Genomic DNA, 24,501 nt, shown 5'->3' with positions numbered 1-24,501 from the left:
TTGTATGCAAAACCCATTGCTATGAGGCCCATAGGGATGTACTGCAAAACTAGAATCCTTCAACATATAACAGCACAGTTCCCTGCAACTTTTATTTAAAACATCTGACATGCATGAGTGCTTTGCATAAATGAGCCTAATATATTGCTGAAGACAAGCACTAACACAGCTCCAGAAATGATCAACATCAGTACAAGATAAATGTACAAAGATCACATCTTAATTGATCTCTACTCCTTTGAATTGCTAAGACTCACAATTCTCATAGCATCAGCAACCAAGACATTAATGTGTGCAGAAAGTTTCCTCCAAACTATGATGTACAATTCTTTTTATGTGCCAACCACACTTGAACCAAAAGGCACTTGAAATCAAGCTAAAACAAAATTCACATCAGTTTCTGGAGTTTAGAATTTCTCAGGTGACACCAGGAAAAAAAGAGCTGAGAATTCAGTTTGAAATCTATGCCCCACACATCCTCTGAATTCCTTTATTTTTTACATATAAAATGTGTACCTTCACCATAAAAAAAGTCACAATCAGGATGACAGCTGTTCACGAAACATGGCATAAAACAGGGTAACAACCCTCAAAAAGCATGTGGAAGGAATAGCAATGCTCCACTCAGTGCTAGACATGATAATGTCTACCATGTCAATGACAGCTGCTTGGAAACTGGAGCATAACCCTATAAGGAGGAAGGCAAGGAAAAAAAAAGACAGTAGGCCAAGTGCTAGAACCTCTGCAATCCTGATGTCACTCACAGAGAATTGCTGCTGGTCATTAGACACACAGCAGAAGCCACAGCTCTACAAATGCTATGTAAGCAAGCATGTCCTATTTTTAAGGAAAATGCAAGAAGCTTACAAAAACCCAACAAATACTACTGAAGAAACAATAGGAAAAAACAGAAAAAATCCCTAACTGCTGGTTTCTTCAACAGCAAAGTTTAAGACAATTACAGAATGACAGAACACAAGGAATTGGAAGGGACCCAGAAGGATCATTGAAGTCCAACTCCTGGCCCAGCACAGGACATGCCCAAGAGCCACACCATTTGCCTGAGAGCATTGTCCAACACTTCTTGCACTCTCTCAGGCTGGTGCTGTGACCACTTTCCTGGGGAGCCTGTTCCAGTGCACAACCACCCACTGGGTGAGAAACTTTCTTCTGATATCCAACCTAAACCTCCCCTGACTCAGCTTCAGGCCATTCCCTCAAGTCCTGTCACTCATCACCACAGAGCAGAGATCAGTACCTGCCCCTCCTCTTCCTCTCACCTGAAAGTTGCAGACTGCAATGAGGTCTCCTCTCAGTCTTCTCTTCCCCAGGCTGAACAGACCAAGTGACCTCAGCTGCCCCACACAATGCTTCTCCTCAAGGTCTTTCACCATCTTTGTTACCTTCCTTTGGACACTTTCTAATAGATTAATATTTTTCTCATATTGTGATGCCCAAAACTGTACATAGGACTCACTTAAGGACATTTGATATTGCAGATCAGCAGCATTTTTCTTCAGGAGAATCTCAAGTAATGTTTTTCAGCTCCCTAAATCAAGATAGGGGGAAGAAAACTACAAAGGGTAAGAGATGAGAAAGTACCTTTTGACAGGTATGTTTTCAAAAGCCAAAACAGAACAATGTGAATGATGAATACTCAAAGGGAAATGCTATCATATTGACAACAACTTCTTACAGCACAACTTCTTACAGCTGCTGATTGCGACTTTAAAAATAATAAAGAAAGCTATCATTTCTGTCAATAAATGAACTATTATTTTTAAGACTTTAAAAGTCACTGAACTAACTATGAAAAACCATTAAATACAAGTCTCCTGATTGTCTAGTTTCTAACTATGCTTTAGCCACATTCCATGCTTTTTTTTTTTTTTTTTAATCCTTCTGGTTAAAATCATCTTAAACCTCCTCCTATTTCCTCAAAAAAAAAAAAAATACAATTATGTGTACTCCAAAGAATTTAACTAAAATAACCTTAAGTATACCCAAAGAGAAGGCATTTTTGCACCAAATAACTTTTTTAATACCATATTTTGTGGAGCAAATGTCTTTGAAATAGAAAATAATTAGCATTTTCACCACAGGAGACAACAAATACCATAAAATGTACTTTGATTTCCTCCTTGAGATCTACTACATTGCTCAATAGTGGGCAATATGCAAAGAATCATAATTAAGTTTATTAAAAACATGGAACAGAACAAATGCTTAGCAGTCTGATCACAAGACTTTACTTTAAAGATTTTTTGCTATATTTGTATGAAAAATCAGTAGGATTTCATTTGATTCCAAATATATTTGAACCATGGATCTTTATGAAGTTCTTCCATAACATTATTGCAGTTGTGTAACCACTACATAATCTGAAGTATATAATACATATTCAGAGGGGACTGGGGACTATAATATACCACACAACACACTAATAAAGCCTTCAACAAAATGAGCTGACATTTTTACCTCACTTTTTTGAACCTCATTTTGAAAGGAAGAAATCAGGATGCATTTAAGACAATCTTTTTGACCACTGGGTGCCACTCTTGTTCTGCGTACAATAAACTGCCTGACATTAACTCAGTCTTTTCACCCTTTCTGGTGTTTTCCTCAGCTTTAAACAACCCTGATTCTTCTAAATTGAGAGGAAAAGATGGAAAAACTTAAACACAAATTTTTATTAAGCACTCCTGTTCAAAACCTTTTATTCTTGCTTCTAGCCCCAAACATGCAATTCTGAAAGAACCCTTATGATATATGAAGGATTTCCTTTATGGTGAGGTTATAGAATAATCCACCCATGCTATGTCTAAATCATCCCACTCAATGGAATAGAGATCTACTGCAACTGTGTGGCCCTGTATGGATATTGCTCTTAACAGCATCATACTGAGTTTACAACACCACAAGTCTAAGGCTTGCCCTGTGTGAACTTTTTCTGACCTGCTTGCTTGCAGCCTTTTTTTTTTTTAACTTGCTGCTGGTTTAACAGCAATCTTTCCAACTGGCCAGGTGTCTATAGCTACTTTGGTTTACTTCTGTTGACCTTTGTAAGTTACAACTATAGTTTTAAACACAAAGCAGTAACAAGGAGCGTTACATATATTATGACTAACACCATGATGCAATATCCACAAATACAGGCTGATATAATAGACATCTCAAGAAGTGGAAATGCAGGATGTGGCATATAAAAAGCACAGCCATCAGATGACATTTTTGGATCAGACTGCTAATATTTCACCTATACTAACAATCAATTCTTGTTTAAATACTTAAGGTGACTTTCATCCTTGTCCATAAATTTTGAGTGTAACACTATCCTGTGCACTTTATTTGCTAACTCAAAAAATCCATATCAAACATCATTGCAGTACTAGTCCTTAGATTTCATAAATGGGAACCTGAGGTACAGACTAAGAAGGGTTCATAGAAATTAATATTACATATGATGGAAATATATATTCATCAGTTCAGCTGAGAAAACAGTGAGCTCAGAAGGCTGTGGTGAACTTCATAATCCTATTACCTATCCCACCAACGTTAAAAATGGCATAGGCATCATTATATTGTAGCCCAAATGTACTGCAGCTGCAGAATCAAATAACAGAACAAAGAATTCTCTGAAATCATGTAAGAAGTGTGACTGATCAGAGATGCATTAAATTACTTACACTTACAGGTTACCATCATAATGATGTTATCATGATGCCTCCTTATTAAACTAGAGACTTTCATGTCATATAACTTCTTTTATTTCTATTTCAAACAATACAACTAAAACCCATTTTCCACTATTGTCTTTTACTTCAACAGATGTCCTTTCCCTGTTATTTCACTGGTCTGCTCTACCAGCTGTTTTGGTGACCAAGTAAAATGCCCTAAATATTTGCAGCCCATGCATGGCACTACTGGAATCAAAAAATACCTGTATTCAGGTCTTGTAGGGTGATCATCCCTTGCCCATCTGTATCCCGATTCATCCTGCAAAACATACATGCAAAACAACTGCATGACATGTATCTCCATGTCAGATGTCAAGTACAGTTAGTTGCCAAATGGTACTTAATTATTGCAAAACCGAAGCATTTAAAAAAGTATTACCCCTTGCAACAAGTATCTTCTCAATTTATTCATTGTATCCATTTACTTTTTATTTTCTTCCTCTGTCAATATTGAAGAGAGCAACTTTGCAATGCTATACAAAACACAAACTACAGAAGTTTCCAAAGCATATATACATGCTCTGACTTAAAGAAAACTTTCGTCTTCGAAATATAAATTATCATCAACACCCTGAAATGACAGAATTTCAAACAGCTGGGTTGCAGGGGGCAACAACAATGACCTTTCCAGTATTTTAACTACCTAGTATCCAAGCCTTAATGGGAAAATAACCATGAGAGAAGAATCACCTTATGTACACCTCGGTGTGGAGGGCCACTTCTTCGGTCGTGGGCAAAGCTCCGACCCGCGTTATAGTCTCTGTACTCGGCATGACCGTAGTCATCATAGCGACTGTAGTTCCCGTCCCCAGGTCTCTCAAGCAGTGGTGCTTTCTTGGGCACAATGTTTACTATTCTGTGGTAATCACCCTAAACCACAAAAACAAACAAAATCACATTGCTTTTAACAGCTGAAAATCTGCAACACATAAACAAATGTAGAATCAAGTTATTTCCACATATGGGACTTAAAAGAGCAAATTGCACAGGGAAACAGCAAACTAAAAATCATGCCAGTCTGACAGTGGAATAACTTATTAAATCTAATTGGACACTACTCATATTCAATCCTAAGGAATTACAAGTTTAAGTACAGAGGGAAAATTTTAAACGTGGTTTAACTGTCTTTTGAAAGTTTATAACCAGTAGCATTAGCTACTTTCTGAGCATCGGTTAGCTACATGTAATGCTCAGATTTTTACATTATCTTTAGAATGCCACAAAGAAAGTTACACCTGTAATGTCTATAAAAAAGAGTCCATTTGAAAATACTAACAATTTTCCTTATGTCCATAACATCCTCTATACTGCAGAGACTGTATTTAAGATAGACCTTGCTTCATAATCTGAATAAATAAACGCACACTGAATACAATGCAGTAGGTGATCTGAAGATTCAAGTGACAGAATTTTAACACTCTTGGTTTTTCTTTTAGTGCAAATTTCAAGCAATTTTCTGCTAGAACACTAATTTATTTTCTTCAAACAGCATGTCATATACCATTTGTCAACTAAAGAAATTGTTTATTAAGTACAAATTGCACAGCTGCAAAAGACACAAATTCAATTTTACTAGAACTAAGTTTTATACAAGTCAACTGCAAATAAAAATCAAATGAAACATGAATGCAAGATTTTGTATTTTAAGTGTTCTTCCTTTAGCAAAACATTTTTTAATGGGCCTTACACAAAAGCTACTAATACAGAGACTTGAGTTAGCATGTGCAATTTGGCAGGAGGGGAAAGGCACTCAAGCTACTTTTTTAAGAGTAAGAAGTCACAATCTAATGCACTGATAGTTTTTGCAGAAAAATCCATTGTATTCACAAACTGCTAAATATCATAATGCAAAAAAAAAGTTAGTTCTGATTTCAGAGACCACCCAACAAACAGACTAGAGGGCAATCTAAAGCCAGCCTACAGCCATACAGATGCAAAGTGGAGACTACATACACAGTCACACATAGTCACAATGCTTGATCAACTCTTACTTCATCAAACATCCTCCACACGTAATTATTTTTTTTAGTTTGGTGTCTTACAAAGATGTGCTGTGCAGCTTAAATCAAAGTGCTCCATGCTTTAACCTCACCCAGAAGACCCCACCACATAATTATACTGACACATAGAAGAACAGTTCCATGAAAACTCGATGAGTATCCTACTAGCACAATTATTAAGTGCTTGCAATTTCACATTCTTTAACAGTAACTGTGTTTCTACTACAATCTATGCTTGATTACAATTAGCACCCAGTTTAGATAAGGACACAGCTCTTGCTTTCTCCATTCTGTATCATTGGCACATCGAATTTCCAACATACTATCCTAGAAGCAAACACTAAGCATATTAACAGATTGAACAAATTAATTCCATTTCACTAGTCTAATCAAAATTAAGTCAGACTTCTATATGTGGACACAAATACAATAGCACAGGCTTGCAAGGACAGAAAGTACCTTCCAACTATCTTGAATCTGCAGAGCTGTATGAGAAGGAACTCCATGTCCATCTTTCAGTATGGCAGAGAGAAATCTTGGTTTGCCCAGCTACTGGAGGTGTTATTTTGGTACAGATGAGTAGTATTAATTGTGATGAGTGTACTCTGCTACTCCCTTCAACCCCAGTTCCAAACACATGTAATATAAAGGTAGCATGAACTATCAAGCTAACACTTGCATCAAAATGAGTGCAGCACATCTTTTAGATTATAAATTTTCATAATGCCTAATCACACCTTGTTCCTAGACAGCCTGAAAGATTACAGGAATTTAGAAATGTCAATGATGCAATGGTTAAATTAAATTGGCCACGTGTTAGACTGAAAAAACATCCATGAAAATATATTCTGTCTTTAATCTTGTCCTATCTTGACAAACATTTTGGAGAAAGAGGTAGCTAAACATCCTGAGGAAATCAATCTGATATCCAGTTTGCTGAAAATGAAGAAATGTTACTGTTGCCTGTCACAGTAACAAAAATGTCACAGAACAGCCAACCACTAATAAACTACTCAATAGAGAAGCCTGGGTAATGACTTGCATAGAGTGACCAAGAGTCTCCAACGAGACAAGCTGAAAACAAAACAGAGGGAACCCAGAAGATTCCCTAAATCAGCTATGGTATTATTTCAACATTCACCATAAGTAAAAGGGAAGTCAGATAAGAGGAACTGGCGCCCGAAATTTTATTTTGCCAAAAGCACATTACCACAGGATGTAAATAAAATACCAAAAAGTATTAAAATTCTATTTACAGCATAATACCTCCAAAGACAAAGCTACAACCTGTTTTATTTATTTGTTGGAGACTTCAGACAAAGGGGGGGAAAAAATTGCCCAACTCTGTGGAACAGAGAATTCCTAAAAGCATTCTGAAGTTATTCTATAGCATAGCAAACACAGCTTCTGGGTTTGCTTTTACAAGCATGTCATACATACATACATAACACACCACAAAAGACTCTATCCACAAAGCAGATTTCTGTTACTCTTGTAAAGTGTTTCCTTTAGAGGACTCCAAAGCACAATTTTAGCAAAGATGTACTTTCAACACTTGTTAAAACATCTTCTCTTATACTTTAAACATTATAAAAAAAACTTTGTTGGCGACAAGAAAAATCGTGAAAGTTCCTTTACCATGTCAAGTTACTTAAAAGAAATATTAACATAAAAGGACTATGGAAAAATATAACATTAGTATGGCCTCTTGTTCCCCAAAAGTCATTAAGAATCCTGTGCTTAATAACACAAAGAATTACCAAAAAAATCAGTTTACCAGAATACAAACATTGTAAAACAGTTCCAAGAGATTTGAAAATTAAAAAAAAAGAAACCAATACTTAATTCAGTAGGCAGCCTATTATTTCTGTGAGGATGCATGTGCCAGATTGCTGACTTCAAGGAACAGGGGAAAAAAATGAACTTGGGATATACTAGGAACTTACACGGGTACATAAATCCATCCATCCCCTATGGTACAGGTCATTGTACAAAGGTATAGCATAATTTTATAGTGCTACAGATACAATGCTTACTGCACACTTACATCAGCATGAATCCTTGGAGGGAGACGCTCTCTTGGAACCCTTTCATAGTCGTATCGCCCTTCAGACCACATTTCATCTCTTCGATAGGCCACTTAAGACAATGAAAACACAATTAGTGAAAACCAGACTCATTATGAATAGACAAAAGGACAGTGAGCAGAAAAAAGGTTCCAGGATTTCTCCCAATACAATGCATTATGCACAAGGCCTGTACATAGACTTTTTGTTATTAGCCCTTTAAAATATGGAAGGTATGTAATGTACTTGGAGCAAAAATAACTCACAGTATGGGCAAGAACATGGAACTGGAAATTAGTCCAGTATAATCAGTAAAATTACAGGATTTAGAGATACTGAAATCCACTCTATTGGAATATAGGCAGATTGCAAATACTAGATGTACAGACAAATGCATACACACATACCTTACAGCAATTTTAATAGTGTTCTGCTAATAATACTGGAACTTTTAAAAAAATATTTCAGCATCTATTTATTGGATTAAATAATTTCTACTTTTTAATAAAATATAGTACCTTTGAATCATTTTAATCAACTCAACTCTCTGAAAAGAGCTCAAAATGCAGCACATAATTTCTTAGTACAAAGCCCCACATTTTGGTTACATGCATACAATACATTCTTCACATGCAGGTACTTCCTGTTTTAAATTGGGAGCCAGCAGAACAAAAGAAAACCCTCTTTTCAGAGAAAAGTGACTTTGGAAGCAGAGTTAGTCATTAAAGACAGGTGGAAATAAACCATCAACCTAAGAGATTCTAGTCATGCTGTGCTAGACAACACAGAACTTGAGGAGTTCAAACCTTTCTGCTGATTATAAAGGTGACAAATTATGTACTATACAACACTGAAAGTACATATGCAACTGCTAGAATTATATTTTTCAAACCTTCCCTTCACAGTAGTAGCTCCAGCTGTTAAAAACAGTCAATATGGAAAAGTAACAACAGGTCATGTTCAGAAGGAGAAATAACAAATGTTACCTACTTGCAAAAATAAAAACACTTTACTGGAAATAGACTTCTGAGGCTATATAAAATTATTGATTAGTAAAGATGCTAAGAATCAACATAAAAGAGTATTAACTGTAAACAGAGGCAGCACTAATTCTGATATACACTTTTGCAAAATATAACCAACACTCACATACTTACTTTTCTGTCAGTTTTAGCAACTCTGCTTCTGAAGATCCATTCACCTACCTACAAAAAAAAAAGAAACTGAGGTTAGCAAAAAATACAAATATAATCATATTAAGTATATTTTTTTCTATTCAGCAAACAAGACAGGTACAATCTAAATGTTTTAACTGCCTGCACCCAGTGATCTGTCTTTGTAAAGAAAAATAAGATTGAGTTGCATGTGATGAGAAGTTTATTAAAAACTTGATCTTTTTTCTTTTGGTAAGAGAGTGAATAAAGAAGCTCTTTCCTCAACTACAAGATGCATCCATGTTCAGAGATTTTGACCCTAGCATTGGTTCAAACAAACCAGATTATCTTCTTAAAATTATAGTCCCATTTTGTAACAGACTTGACCTTAAGTTTGTTCTACAACCAAGACACAGAACCAGTCTGATGTAGCTACAGGTTATAAATCAAAAGCTGACTAAGCCAACTAGCTGATCCTAGTTTTGGTAAGGAGAAAAGCAAGAGGACCCTCTGTCCCTGCCCTCTCCAGTAAGCTCCATATAAGAGTTACTAATTCTGAAACCACTGCTCATATTGCTGCATTGGATGGTCAGGTGCATCATCAGAAGTGCCTTCCTGGCACTTTCACAGTAACTGCCTCAACTTTTCTTTATTTTCTACTTCACTGACCTTTTCTAAAGCCTTAAAAATGCACAGCAGGGCTATAAGTGCATGAACAGCTCTTAGGCCAATCCCATGCCATCCCTTCCCACATTACCAGGAGGATGCTCTATCTGCTCTTAGCCGTCCCCACCATCCTCTTTTCTTTGTGCCCAAAACAGTACTTGAACATTTCTGTGTTTTTATGTACAGGAGGGATGGAATCAGCTATGGTAAGACAAAATCATGATGCTGAAAAGGTATCACATGCTCTACCCTAAAACACTTAACTGCTGGTCCCTCATGCCCAGGCCTTGCCCAGGGTGGACCATTCCTTCTGTCTGTACTTGCCCAAAGCTGGGAAGCACCAAGAGTGCCCACAGCATCCATTGTCTCCTCTGCTCATCCACAGCCTACCCACCTCTCACATGAACAGAGATTTAGGTACTTGATGGCAACCCTCATTTTTTAGACAAGTAGCAAAATGCCAGGAGCTGAATTCAGATGAGGTTTTCAAGCGGGATGGTTTTTTCTCCATTTGGACAAATACGGTAGTGACCCTGTCCTTCTGCCTGCAGAAGTTATTGAAACTGTTAACTGAACACAATGTTCAAAAAGCAACATATCTCAGATAAGTGCTACTGAAGCTGAGGGCAAACATATCTCGTGCTGCTCTGCCAGTCAAACCAATTTCAACATCCCAACACACATCACTGGCAGTAGGCACCAACACTCACATACACACCCCATTATTTTATCAGGAATCAAGCTGATAAAAACACTCCCTTTTTTTATCACTGCTAGACCACACTGAAATGAGCAAGAATTAAGACCAGTGTTTCAACAAAAACACAAGCGGGAAAAAGGTAGAGATACACTATCACAAAAGTCAACAGACTGACAATAAATATACACTAGACAATGAGCAACTATGCAGGTGGAAGAAAAATCTCATCTGCATGAGGAATGGAATAAAGGAAGTTAATCAGGCAGAATCAACCATCAAGTACATTGGTTAAGACGCAGTAAGGTAAACAAGTAGAAGACCAATTTTATACAGAAGACAAAACAGACAAATTTTAACTCAGAATAATGAGATAAAACAAGGATCTATTTGAAAATAGCAAAAGAAAAAAATGCATGAAGGGAAGAAAATGCAATTCCCAGCACCTTGAGTACCTTCTATCTGTTTCTATAGAAAAAGAAAACAATTCATTTCTTAACTGATGTGACCTAACACAGCTTTTATAACAACCATGGATAGTATAAACTCTTAGGATCAATATCAGAAAATTGCATTAACAAAGACTCAAGAGCTCAAATCTCAAATTTATTATGCGATATTGAGATTCAGCTGTTCTCTCAGTAGGCACAAAGTTGTTGTGAAACAAAGAATGAGAGAAACCTGGTTTTGTTTCACACCAAATACTATAACTCATCCTGATTAACTATCTTCTATTAGCATATACAACAACAACAAAAAAAAAAAGCTGATGCTTAATATTATTATATATAATCACTTGCTATATTTATTTAAACAATCTCTTCCTATTTTCGATCAGAGGTGACTATTTTACCTAAAGCAAAGTCTTCTCACAAATAAACACATTCTGTAAGTGCAGAGGTCATTCTATGAACACAAAACAAGCTGCTCTATTGCAGCCAGCCACCAAGAATGGCTTTACTCCAATTAGCACTCTGTTTTGCTCTATGCCAATATGGGTTTTCTCATCGGGCAGACTACACAAGTCTCTTCAGATTTTTTGCACCCTCCTGATGCATTTACAAAAGCACTCCAGTACTCTGAAACATTTGTACACAATTCTTATCTGCTTACATTTACTTGAGACATCAATTTTCATCAAGACTACAAGCATCTGCTTCTCCAGGATTTTTAATTTTCTAGCATGTGCTATCATCCTTGTGCAGAATCTACATTTTTGTTTTCAACACATACAGCTTCCTAATCCAGATGGCTACATCTTGCCATATGTGAACAAAGCAAATGCAGAGACAGGCAGCTGGAGTGCCTCCCATGCCACTGGGATATATCAGGTTTTATAATGTTACTTTGATAAACAGCAGATACTGACAAATGTGAGCCAATTTCATCTATTGTCTCTACCTTGGAAAGCTCTCAAAAAAGCTAAAACACTTTTGTACAAGATGTAGGAGAGATGTAACTTATTAGCAATAGCACTATAAAATTTGCAATGATTCCCGCTGTGAGGATATAAAGACAGAGAGAAAATACTGTTTTATCGTCCAACAATTAGATTCTATATTTGATAATCTTCAAAGATATCCTAGCATCTCTTACCTAGACAGAAGGCAAGGCAGATAAAAATGAGTTTGGGGGAGAAAGTAACTTTCTCCTCTTCCCCTTGTACTTGGGACAGGTAAAACACACAGAATAGACACAGTCCTACTGGAAAAATTAAAAAGCAGAAGTCTGAGAGCAGAGGGAAAAATCCAACACACAAGGAAATAAAATAACATGAGTGAGGCACTGAGAAAAAACAGAGATTTAAAGAGAATCTATCTCTGCCTAATAGCAAATATTAGGCTGTAAGAGTTTCAAAAGCATTTAGAAGCATGACTGCAACAAGTCTGAGGATATTCATCTAGATACCAAGAGGTTTCCTTCCAACCTTTCTCAATCCATTCACAATGATTTTGACTTAAAACAGCATGAGTAAACTGAATATAATTAATAACAGCAGCAGCATTCCAATGAGGATTTACAATCCCACCAATTCCACTTCCTTACTACATCATTCTAATATGTCACTGGGACAAGAGCAATGGAAGCAATGTATTAGGGGTTATATTAATAGAATATAATAATAATAGGACTTATCTTTACCTGACCACCTGCAGTTACTGACCTGTCCATCATCAGTGCCAGTGCCACAAAAAGCATACTCTACCAGGCTCTGATGTGGCTGCTCCACCAGCAATGTCACTGCAAACAGCTGCATGGATCACCACTGCTGCCGTGGCTTTCCATCCCGCAGCACAAACACTCTGGCAACAAAATATGGCAGCTTTCCATACTGCTGCCAAAACCACAATGCTCTTGAAATTACTTTTGAAAGTACAGACATAGCACTTCACCCAGGGCAAATCATTGTCACTGGTTGTGTGGGTCTCCATATCTTTTTGTTATTTCTGACTGCCTTTGCTCCCTTGAAGTCACAGATAAAGAATTTACAGACTATCCTTGAAAACCCTAATAGAGGGGAAGGAGCCTAGCTAAGGAGTATGAATGAGAATAAAGAATCATAAAGAGTAGACTTGAGATACTTAAATACTAGTAAGGAGTTAAAATATTACGGCATACCCTGTTGTTAAACTAATCACACAGATTTATTCTGACAGACTTATTCTAGTACTTATTGGGAAATGAGCTGAGTGACACACTCATGTCTTATTTATCCCTCTAAAAACAATAAGGATACCGATCCTGCACCAACATACCACCACACACATCAATGAAAGTGCTTACAATGGGATTTATGTAGCCTCCAAACACTCAGTACGAATTATTGTTTAAAATTACTCTCAGATGTATGCACAAGGAGGACGAGCCTTCCCTTCAAACCAAATATACAAATTACGCTGACGATACTGTCCCATACGGGTTTCAAAGAGGATTAAATGATGTGGCTTACGAGCCATCTCGGGTGCTAACCCAGCAGCCGCCTGCCCAGAGGAGGCCGTCCTTCCCAGCGCTCCCGTGCCGCCACTGAGCTTCAGCCCACCTGGCGGGCCCTGGGGCTCCACAGAGCCCCCGCCACCCTCGGGCTGCCCCGGCGCAGGCAGGGACGCGCTCCCCAGGCCGTTCCTCGAGGCTGCCGCTTCCCAGGGCGGACACGCCGCGATGCCCGAGCACGTGCTCGCAGAGAGGACAGGAAGGCGGCCCCGGGGCGCCCCGCAAGAAGCCGAGCGTGTCCCACCGCAGCCGCGGGCCAGAGGACCGGCTCCGGCTGAGCTGGTTCTGCGGAGGAAGGCGGCCAGCCCCCGGCCCGGCACCGCTGCTCACGCACCTGCCACTCGCCTGTTTCCCGCTCCCGCTGCGCGGCACCCCGCGGCAGCCCCGCAAGTCCCCGCCGCTTCCGGCGCTCCCGAGCCGTCGGCGGAAACACCCGCCCGCCGTCGCGGAGCCACCGCCCATTGGCCGCAGCCGCGCCGGGAGCTGCGCGTCGGCGGAAGCGCGACGGGCCGGGGTGGCAGTGGCCGAGGAGGGAGCCGAGTGTCCCGGGCTGTCCCGTCCTGTCCCGCCCCGTCGGGACCGCACCTGCGCCTCTCCGGGCCGCGTCGCACGATGGGCTCCCGCGCGGGCTAAGCCCCGCCGTGACGGGTACGCCGGGGCCGGGGCACTCTCGTTCACAGCTCGCTCGCTTCGGGCCTTCGCGGAATAGGAAGGGACGACACAAGCAGCTGGTCTGGGCCGCGCTGTGATGTTGTGGCCAAGGTGTTAATACAGCGTGTGGAAGTTCCTGAGCAGTCTGTGGTTCTGTTGTTTCTATGTCGCTTTGCTCGCACTGAACTCTGACATAGATTACGTGTTCCGTGATTTGAAGAGGAGGGCCGTCACGAAATGAGTTACCCAGATCTGCCCTTCCTGGGTGAAGCTCTGGGTGAGACCAGATGCGATTGAACCAAACAGCTCTTCTCCCGTCTTGGCTGTGCTGAGAATCCCTTTAAAAAAACACTCTTGGAAAAGCTTTTGCGGGCTTTCCCTTTGGAGCGTGGGGGAAATGGTAGCATACAAATTATGAACTTCTGAGAGGCCTGGGTCTCCAAGTGGAGGTGGAAGAAGACAGCCCAAGCCTCCAGAGCACTCCTTACTTCTGTAGGTATTGCACATTGCTTTGAGTAAAGCACTTACTGCTCTATCATCTTCATTCACAATAAAGTCTCAGCAAGTAGTACTGGGGATGAAAATGGATTCATATCATTATATCTGTCTGGGACAAAGTTCTACTGATTTTGGCCAAGGTCGATGTGACGCCTATATATAATCTGGAAAAGGAACGTATATAAATTATGTGTGTTTGAAACGTAGTGTGGGCTGATGCCCTGGTTGCCCCCTTTTGTAGTTAGATCAATACATAGTATTTTGTAGTTAGATCAATACGTAGTGTTTTGATTCAAACCACAGATCCTTTTTATGTTCCTCTTTGGCTTGAGCAGATTCTATTCTTTCTTTGCTGATAGTGCTAACCTTTTTTACCAACTCTTGATCCTGTTTATTATTTGCTTGGAGTATGAGATAAAACAGATTATTCTCTTACAGCTTGTTCCATGCCCCTTGTGCAGGGCAGAATTGTAGCAAGTGGTTGATACCCTTGTCACAGGAACCAAGGAGAATGTGAGTTTGATTTCATCCTTTCCCAGACACTTGATTATTAGCCTGAGCCAAGCTCCTGCCACAACTAATGGCTTGTTGATTTGGGTCTAAATTCCGTTGACACTTTTAAATCAGGAAGAAAATACTGTGTTTTAAGGATCAAGATAGAAACACTCTAATTGGCCTGAGTGGGAGTGTCTTGAGAAACTTGCTCACAAATCATTTGTACATACTTTAGTTGATTAAATCGTAGATCTGACATTGCTGCACTGCACTTAAAAAAAGAGATATAAGTTTGTGCTTTTAAGTTGAAATACCGAAGTTAAGTCATGAAAGTGTAAGTAAATTTAGGCTCCACTTGTTGATTCAGAGGCATCTGAGCTGTTTTAGTGGTGTCCTCATGTGTTCTGGGTAGAGTAGAAAAGCCATTTACTGAAATTAATCATTGTGTTTCTGTGATATCCCCAATACTAATGACAGATGCTGCATTAAGCATATTGGATTGAAGCAAAACATATTCGTGTACCTGATCTATTTTTCAGGAGACTTAATCATTGCTAACAGATGGCACTTGTCAAAAAATGGCTTCTTTTAGTTCAAGTTATTAGAAAAGACAAAAAGGATTGAATTCAAGACGTCATTGTAATGAGACATAACTCTATTGTCAAAGTTAGTATGTAAAAGTGATAAATGAAGAAGGCATTAATATTACAGAGAGACCATTACATTAATGGGAATTGTGTGCAATTCTGTGGAGATATTGCAAAGGCTTTTAGCCTTTAAAGTTTACTAATGAAGGTCAAGAAAGCCCCAGAAAAGCATCCAGGATAAAACAGAAATGTTTTGATTTGTTGAAAATCTCTAGCAGGATTTAGCCTTGAAGCCAGGCTGTACCTGACTTTCAGTTGAGTCTCCTGCAGCAAAAAGAAAGCTGAGATATTGGTTTTTGGTTCAGTTGGAGATTTTTGTGAGGGAAGAGGATATATATATTTTTTTTGTCAGGTGAGAAGAGAGACTGCTAAACATGGAGAAAGAATGTGATGAAAATCTTAAACTTATATTGAACATTTATATGAAGTTAGAAAATTCCTGAAGTAGCAGGACTCTCAACCTTGTAACAATGAGCTTCCAGATGACATGTCTTATCTGGGAACTTAGCTTAAAGCTGGAACTGGCATTTTTTCACTCCTCCACCTAGAAAACATCATTATAATAAATGGTGATAACCATACAGTAGCTGTACTCCCTCTTGTATTAAAGTTGTGTCTCTATAGTGAGTCAGACATTAAAAATAAGCAGTACTTGCACAACAGTCCTAAACAGTACAAATTGCTAAGGATGTTTGGGCAGTTGGAGCAGCAAAACTCTTTAGCCCAAATTTGTCCGGGGGAGTAGAAACAACGTTCAACCTCAGCTGTCTGGCAGCCAGTGCTGTCAGGGTGCAACTCTTTCAGCTTCTGGAAAAAGCAGTGTGCAGCTGAAAATGATGATTCTGTAGGCTCCTTCATGAATAATTTCCTAACAACTGAGCTTAAGGCCAGTAGTTATCTCCAACTGTTGTCGCACCTTCTCTGTGAAGGTTTGCACTGTGGCATTGTGCCATGTGCAGGCTGACTGCTCTCCAGTCATGCTGTTCTCCCTGGTGCCTGCCCATTGAAATGGGGGCTGCTTTGGCCTGCTGTTGCAAGGTGCTCCAGCTTCTCTTGCCTTTTTAGGCAGAGTGAAATTGTTGTGTTCAGATACTTGAGGTTCACCTCCAGTGTTTTCTCATCCACTGCTGCAATATATTAGCACTGGCAATAAATATAGCATAGTGCAGGGTTAGAGATTGCTCTTCCTGAATCCTTCTATCCACTGTACATCTGGATAATTGCACTTCAGGCCAACCATTCACATGGCGTGTTGCCAAGTCAGTCTGGATAGGCTTGTCAAGGATACTAATGCCAAACAGAAAGGAATTTGGGATAATGAACCCAGTCTGCCTAACACCAGATGCAATGTGTGGCCTTTATTGCAAATTTATTCTGTTTTCATTTGCTTAACCTTTGTGTTGCCATTTTTGCTCATGCCAAAAAACAGTCTCTGAACAGGAAAAATCTCAAAATTTAATCACTCAGAAACTGCCACTCAAATGAATTGTGATACAGTGAGCATATCAGGAAAGAGAAGTAAAGCACTTGGACAATCAGTGTCTACTGGGAATATCAGGCCTTCAGATAACTAAATCATGAAATGCCAGAAAGTATCAGCCAGATTAGAGTGTGATATTAGTTACTTTTGTTGGCACTTGCCCAAGCAATCTGTTCAGACGGGCTACCCAAGAAGTCCCCCAAGAAACTGTAATATGGCAGATGCTGATTTTAATACTTTAGGGGCTTTATCCCTTCATCAGCTTTTGTCTGCATTTTTAAAATGAGGCGGTCCTGCTGAAGAAGTGGCTTGCTCTCAGTTGGGAATTGGCTAGAGGTGCCAGGAAGCAGTAGTAAGGCCGTAGGAAAATGAACAAGGAGGTAGAAGTTGGACTGTGTAGGGAGTGGGCTTGCTGTACTATTTGATGTGGCCTTTCATAAGGAGTATGTTTTTATCTTAAATTTTCCTCACTTAGCTCTTGGTCTGACCCATGGCTACAGAATGAACCAAAGAGAATGTTTTGCACAGACTTTACACCACTAAAAATCTTGGGAAATGTCCAAATGTGAAGAAAAACATTAACTTGTCATTTTCAAGTTAGTTCAGTTACTCTTCACCTAGTATTAGATGATGTGTATGTGGTTATAACAGTTTTTTTAATTGATTAATTGTTTCCAGACATATTCAGTTTCAAGAGCATAGAAAAGACTGGAAATTAAAATGGAAAGATTGGAAATTTTCCTGCTTCCTACCAGGAGAAATCTGCCTAGTCAGAAGGAGGAAGAGGAGTGCTTCTACAGAGATGCTTCTTTATGATCAGCTCTGGACACATGCAGTTCTAGAGGAGTGCAGAACTTGATCAGTAGTTAAGAGGGGAAAGGAAAGCATGCCATATTAGCATCATGCTACATTGACTTAAAAATGTATTTATCTCCCTCCCCACAATAATTAGGACTCTGCTTTGGGGAAGCTTGTTTTTTCCCCCCTTAACCAATTGTATTTTATTGTATGTTGAATGCAGCTGAACTGATACTTGCATAAAGAATCAGATCATGCTGGTACTGGTACCAAGGTCAGTAATTTGACACGTTGTCCATAATGTTTAATAAATGGACATTGCTTGTGTCTTTTGACCCCCAACCTTTCTAATTGCACAGATCAGCAGAGGATTATTTTAAGTACACTAACTTGCCAGTTTTTTCTTGGCTACAAATCGACTCACCTGGAACAAAAATATGTTTGGATTCAGGAGAGGAGGAAGGAATTTATGTCTTCTGTAGTCCGTGAAGGCAAGGGACATGAAAGCTATGCTCTCCTGCAACTTTATCCTGGCTATCTAGGCTAGGTTTGAAATAAAATTGAAAGTCTTGAAACCATTTTTTCAATTGATTTCTTTGTTCAATACAGTTTAACTCTTCTCTCTTTTTCCTTTCATCAGAAAAATGAGTGGTGGGTTGGCACCAAGCAAAAGCACAGTGTATGTGTCCAATTTACCCTTTGCTTTGACTAACAATGATCTGTACAGGGTAAGTTTTAAGAGATGCATTGTTTAGATTAAATATGTTGACAATAATTTTGACTGTAAAATCAATACTGATATATAAGTTTGTTATGATAAATTTATTGTTAGGAAAATGCAATTGTCTGTTGGTAAATCTTTTTATTTTGTTTTATATTTCAGATATTTTCAAAGTATGGGAAAGTTGTCAAGTAAGTGACCTGATATGGCCTTCTATTTTTGTACCTCTCATTTTAAATATTTTATGTCTTTCCTTCACTTGAAAGTCTTGAGCTTTTTGTAATTAAAGTATGAATGTGGAACTGTATTGAAGTTCTGTTCATTTTTAATAAAGTATAAATTTAATTTAACAGCTGAAAGTTCTTGCAGTTATATACATAATACAAGAATATTTGTGTTTGGAACAGGTTTTGCTTACCATTTCTTAAGAGCAAGTAGAATGTTGTTACATACCATCAGTCTCTTCTCTGAAATAGCTGAAACAGTGTTCTTCTAATATTATTTCCCTTTCCTTCACCACTGTGGGGCACAGTGGGTAAGTGTGAAAGTGGGAGCTTCTCACATGAACTAGGTGTCACAGTTCCCACAATTGCAGTGTACAGTTCTGTGTGATTCTAGAGGGGCTGGTTTTTGTGACTGCTTAGTATTTTACCTAAAGCTAGGCTTTACCTAAGGCTGCATTAATGGCTTTCAGTATGTGGGGTATTCATGAACAATATATGTGAATATCTGCCTCTGTGTTCAAATGATAGAAAGAAATGCCACAGTAAAGAACCAACTGGTTTATTTTTTTTCTAATTGGTCAGAATAAGGAGACTCAAGTCTTCAGTTTTTAATCTTAAACCAGCAAGTATCTTCTCTAATTTCAAGTAGCTGGTGCAATAACCTGTGAGATACAGAGTTTCAAAGTTTATGAAGTCTCAGAAGTGTGTTTCAGGTGACAAATAGCAGGAAAAGCAAATATATCCTGACTATTATTACTTCAACTGAGTTAGTTCAGTAAGAAATCAGACTTGCTATGGCTCTGAGAAGTTCCTGACTTTTTAAAGATTTGTCACACTTGATTCTTTCTATTCTTGTGTTATTAATTAGTATGTTCAATATCCTGATTAGAAGTCTTGACAGTCATACCGGGCTTCTGTTGGAATTCTTCAAAGAGTAGATGGGCATAAAAATTAATAAAATTGTCCTAAAGTCAGTTTTATTGACACTTGAACTGAATGCATGTAGTTGGACATGTCTTGTCCAAGAGGCTTTGTTAGTAAAACTGCTATGTTCAACTTTTTTGTGCATGTATTTGGGGAAATTTGAGCTTTCTTCACTGTGTTCTTATTTTATAAACTCTTTACCATGTGGGTCATCTGTTACTTACACAGGTTGTGTGGTAGGCCTTCTGTAATGAAGTGGGGTTTGGTTTCTTTTGGTTACTTCTTACAATTTTGGCTTGCCCTGTGACCGAACCTTGTTTTGCCTGTGGTGGATATAAGGAGGAGTGTATTCCCTACTTTTATATGTGTACTTTGATTTTTGTGTACATGCACCCTGACATTCTGGTTCTCACTGTTGTTGTCTTGTTAGGTTTTTTCAGGACTAAATACAACTGACATTAAGATTGAAAGAATTAAGGCTGTGTGGGTTTTAGCCATACACACACACCCGGACCCTATCTTGTAAATTTTTATCTCTAGGTTTTGTTTTACTGTTTCTAGATTTTCATGAACTTCTCCATGTGCTATTGAAGCTCTTGATTTCAATGTTAGACTGAAGATTTAACTTTTTATGTCATGTGAAATAAAACATGCGTCCATGATCTTTGGCTTTCAGTTGGAGATATTTGTAGAACAGTACTGCACATGGGTAGTGTTTCCTGTTGTGAACCAGTTTAGCTGATTAGTCCTACACGAACATAGATTTTGCGGTTTGGAGGCAGTTCACACTGGTCTTTTCATCAATAATAGCAATGCTAAGATTACTCATGAATTTTCCTTTCACCTCCAGTATATGTAGTTCCCTCCAGTTAGGTTGCTTGTAAATCTAAAGATTATGTTCTCTGTTCTGCAAGTCGCCCAAGGGAATTAAGAGTGATACTGGTCCCAGAAAGACCCACATGCTTTTTAAAAATCATCTCCACTCTACCTCTAAATACATGGCCAGGTTAGCTGCTCCTTTGAATTTCTGTTTAATGAGTATTTTTATTGTTAAATATACTTTAACTCTTCTGCTGTGTAACAAAGGGTCTCTCCCACTGAGATCTTTAAGGAAAAAAATATCTCTGAAGTAATTTTAGTGTGTTTCACTAAAATCAATAATGTGGTTATATGTTTCCAGAGTTACCATTATGAAAGACAAAGACACCAGAAAGAGCAAAGGAGTTGCCTTTATTTTGTTTTTGGATAAAGAATCTGCACAAAACTGTTCTCGGGCACTTAATAACAAACAGGTACGTTTTGGAAAATTTTTAATGGCAGGAGGGTTGGGCTTTCAGTCCCAAAACATTTACCTTTTCTTTCCAATTTTCTGTAGTTGTTTGGAAGAGTAATAAAAGCAAGTATTGCCATTGATAATGGAAGAGCAGCAGAATTCATTCGCAGGCGTAACTACTTTGATAAGTCGAAGTGTTATGAATGTGGGGTGAGTAAAACCAAAAATGTAGAGAAATGGACAAAGGTTGTGGGTTGACATAAGAATAACTTAATAATTGAAATAATACTAAAAATGGTAGTAATTGTAGATGGTAATGAAAGTAACAGAGAAATAAAACCCAAGAAAAATAAGTGATGCGCATGAAAACTATTGCAATGACAGCCTCCCACTCTTTGCTTCAAAGTATCTGCTTTTGATACCTTTGGAAGTTCATGATTTAGCCAGCAGTAAAATAAATACAGGAAACAACTGTTGCATATAGAAGTGAATTTTAAGTTTTAATTAATTATTGACTTTTCCTGAACATAGTAATGTAGGACAATAATATTTGGATAGTATTTAATGTCCAATACAAACTTGATTTATATTCATAACACTTCTTACAGCAAAAATGTCACCTCACTCCTGTGTCATAAATTGTTAATTCTGAGGTTTCTATCTTGTTTTGAATATGAACCATGTGTAGTGTATTCAGTTATTGTAACAGACAAAAAAATCTACTGTTCTTGCAGCTTGTTCTCAGTTTGCAGTTAAGCATGCATATCACTACTAATCTCTTCATTTCCATGGCAAACCTAGAGAAGAGTTTGTCTTCTGTGTGCTAATTCAGCATTCCATTAATCTTACTAATTGCTCCCATTTTTCCCCCCATGAACTTCCCTCATGATACGTTTTAACATATAGTTGTTTGTAATGGCTTCTGTTAAGCAATATTTCTTTTTCTCCAAGGAAGCAGGACACTTAAGTTATGCTTGTCCTAAAAATATGCTAGGGGAGCGGGAACCACCAAAAAAAAAGGAAAAGAAGAAGAAAAAGAAAGTAGTGGAGCCAGAAGAAGTGTATGTATATTGAGTTACATGTTACTACTTTTTTTAGGAAGCTTTTTCATACTAAACACTTAAATTAAAGATCTGTATTTTTTTTTTCTCTCCCTGCACAATGAAGTGAGGAGGAAGAAGAAAGTGAAGAGGAAGGTGAAGACCCTGCTCTAGATAGCCTCAGCCAGGCCATAGCTTTTCAGGTACAAAATTGAAGCATGGCATATTTATTATATTTTTTTTAATTCAACTCCCTTCTTTAGTATTTTTCAGAAGCTCTGATATACATGCATAGGTCTGTCTGCTCTATAGCACTTGGGCTCTGCTTTGGCAGCAAACTATAGTTGGCTTCTTTACATTGCAAGCATGTTCAGTGGAATTTTGTTTGGGTTCCTTCCTCTGTCACTATTGCTGCATTTGTGTGTTGCAGCCTTTTTTTCCTTCAAGCTCCTTTGGTATTTTCTTGTGTGATCTCTGCTGTGATGCTCTGCTAGGTTTTTGCCTACAAATCCCTCTTTACTTTGTTGTCTGAGGAGATAAAAAACCAGTCATGTATAAGTGACCAGACACATCCTCTGTCCTCACTGGAATGTCCTTGAACATTTATTACTGGGACAGTTCCTTTGCCTAATACAGACCATCACATTCTCTAATAGACCTCATCTCCCAGAACATACTGAATGCAATTTTTTTTATGTAAATAGGTTATCTCACATCTGTATTACTGTCTTTATTACTTCTTTATCTCTACACCCTTTTGCTTCATGAAACAGAACAAGCCTGACCTGATATTCAAAGTTCTTGGCTCCGTGGTCAGCATTGTTGCTGTGTGCCTCTCCCCCCCAAAAAAGCCCTCAAGAGTTAATAACTTTGTTCTGAATGTGACTGTATGACTGTATAACTGTTCTGAATGAGTGCAAGACTTTCACATTGTAGTCAAAAAAAGTGATTCACATATTCACAATGTGAATTTCACAGAAACTCTTTCCCCAAAACCTCTACAATTGGAAACAAAACCTATAAAGGCAGGAAACATTCTCATTTCTATTGATGCCTCACTATCACCATCCAAAGATTTTTAACTGGTAAAAATAGGAAGCTTCTATTTAAACTATTAGTTGAATAACCTTCAGTAATAATCCCCAAAGGCACTCATTATGTGAATGAATGACTACAAAGGACAATGGATAGAAGACTTATTAGCAGAACAAAGCTGATTCAATAACATCAGTTTAAAACATGAGGCATTTTTTGCTTTAGATCTCAGCTAAAGAGATCTGCTTAGATTTTTTTGCTTTAGATCTCTATATTTTTGGAAGTTTGCCATGGGCAAAATTCTTCTTTTTGAGAATACAGGATGGTCCAGACGGCTGCTGTGGTGTAGAAGACAGCTTACATATGAGAACTACTTTCAGAAATTTTTCCCAGTGCATTGATCACACAGTTTATCTGGAAATAAACCCTTGTAATTCTTTAACTTATTTAAGAATTCAGTGTATATTAAGAATTAGCATTGTTATTTGTTGTGCACCTTAATTTTTCCTAATTCCAGCTAATAGTTCTCTTTTCTTCATTATAGCAAGCCAAAATTGAGGAAGAACAACAAAGATGGACACAGACTGCAGGGGAATCTTCAATTTCAGATGATTCAAAACGTCCACGGATTAAGAAAAGTGCTTATTTCAGTGATGAGGAAGAACTTAGTGACTGAAATAATACTGTTCTAAATGCATATGTAAGATATATATAGTGTATATTTTGTAAAATGCTACAAAGTGATCTGTAATACAGGTTTGTTTTAGTGTTGAAGACAGTGAAAAATCATGGGGGTTTTTTATTCTGTCCCCTGATTCTCCCATCTTTTTATATTTGTGTCTCAAAACCTTACCTTTCAAGACAGCTTTTTAAGATAATGATCTAATTATACACTTAAATCCAGAAAAGTATCTGTGAGAATGCATCTTGCAGTTAGTGTCTAGATCCAAGTCCTAGCAGTGAAATGTTTCATGAGAGAATTTCCAAGGCTCTTTTCCTAAGAGGAGTTCCTCTTAGGATGACTGTTAACGCCACTGATGCTTTATGTACTGGTCTGTTTGGAAGCAGTGCTTTAGTAGTACTTCAGTAGATTATGAAACTTGCATTAGTTCCTCTGCATAGGGTTGAATTTCAGCTTTAGGCATTGTCTTTTTACTCTTCATGCAGTACTATAATAAATTATTGTTACATCAATGCTGTTTCTCCTGACTGCAGTTTGAGTGCTTAATAGTAATAAGAATTATCCACGGAGTTTGAAATACACTTGGATCTAACCTGCATCACATTTGAACCTGTTGGCAAAATCCAAAAGGCATCGTTTCCTGCATGCCTAAAAAACAGCTTTCATGTGTGCTTGGAACCATCTTGGTCTCTTAGCAAAGTGTGTTGCCACATATTTTGCAC

General features: G+C 38.2%; 2 protein-coding genes across 6 annotated transcripts in view; one reads left to right on the top strand and one right to left on the bottom strand.

Moving 5' to 3' along the window:
* PPHLN1 (periphilin 1) overlaps positions 1-13,753 on the bottom strand; it is a 67,404-nt gene extending 53,651 nt beyond the window's left edge. For both annotated transcript variants that reach the window (XM_018919654.3, XM_050988044.1), the window contains exons 1-5: positions 13,646-13,753; positions 8,961-9,008; positions 7,785-7,876; positions 4,428-4,607; positions 3,941-3,996 (exon numbers count right to left, since the gene is read on the bottom strand). In XM_018919654.3, the coding sequence (XP_018775199.3) occupies positions 3,941-3,996; positions 4,428-4,607; positions 7,785-7,876; position 8,961 (329 nt within the window). In that variant the 5' untranslated portion in view covers positions 8,962-9,008; positions 13,646-13,753. The remainder of the gene's footprint in view (positions 1-3,940; positions 3,997-4,427; positions 4,608-7,784; positions 7,877-8,960; positions 9,009-13,645) is intronic.
* Positions 13,754-13,793: 40 nt separating this feature from the next.
* Positions 13,794-24,291, top strand: ZCRB1 (zinc finger CCHC-type and RNA binding motif containing 1). 4 transcript variants are annotated; one of them, XM_018919650.3, is made up of 9 exons: positions 13,794-13,959; positions 14,899-14,973; positions 18,521-18,608; positions 18,764-18,792; positions 20,930-21,041; positions 21,125-21,232; positions 21,974-22,083; positions 22,190-22,265; positions 23,642-24,291. In XM_018919650.3, exons 3-9 carry the CDS (start codon positions 18,525-18,527, stop codon positions 23,771-23,773), a joined length of 651 nt encoding a protein of 216 aa, XP_018775195.1. In that variant the 5' UTR covers positions 13,794-13,959; positions 14,899-14,973; positions 18,521-18,524; the 3' UTR covers positions 23,774-24,291. The 4 variants fall into 4 exon arrangements, with proteins under 4 accessions (XP_018775195.1, XP_009093277.1, XP_018775197.1 ...); XM_018919651.3 differs by lacking the exon at positions 13,794-13,959 and adding an exon at positions 13,982-14,454; XM_009095029.4 differs by lacking the exon at positions 14,899-14,973 and having other exon boundaries at positions 13,797-13,959.
* The last annotated feature ends 210 nt before the right edge of the window (positions 24,292-24,501 follow it).

The sequence above is a fragment of the Serinus canaria genome, chromosome 1A (genome assembly GCF_022539315.1).
Source record: "Serinus canaria isolate serCan28SL12 chromosome 1A, serCan2020, whole genome shotgun sequence".
NCBI lineage: Eukaryota > Metazoa > Chordata > Aves > Passeriformes > Fringillidae > Serinus > Serinus canaria.
Note: the sequence above shows the minus strand (reverse complement) of the source record. Positions and strands in the feature narration are given on the sequence as shown.

Excerpts from the sequence above, each read along its gene's own strand:
- ZCRB1 (XM_018919650.3), top strand. The coding sequence starts at position 18,525 with ATGAGTGGTGGGTTGGCACCAAGCAAAAGCACAGTGTATGTGTCCAAT. Across the intron at positions 18,609-18,763 it reads CTAACAATGATCTGTACAGG|ATATTTTCAAAGTATGGGAA; the intron begins GTAAGTTTTAAG and ends TTTATATTTCAG. Across the intron at positions 18,793-20,929 it reads AAGTATGGGAAAGTTGTCAA|AGTTACCATTATGAAAGACA; the intron begins GTAAGTGACCTG and ends ATATGTTTCCAG.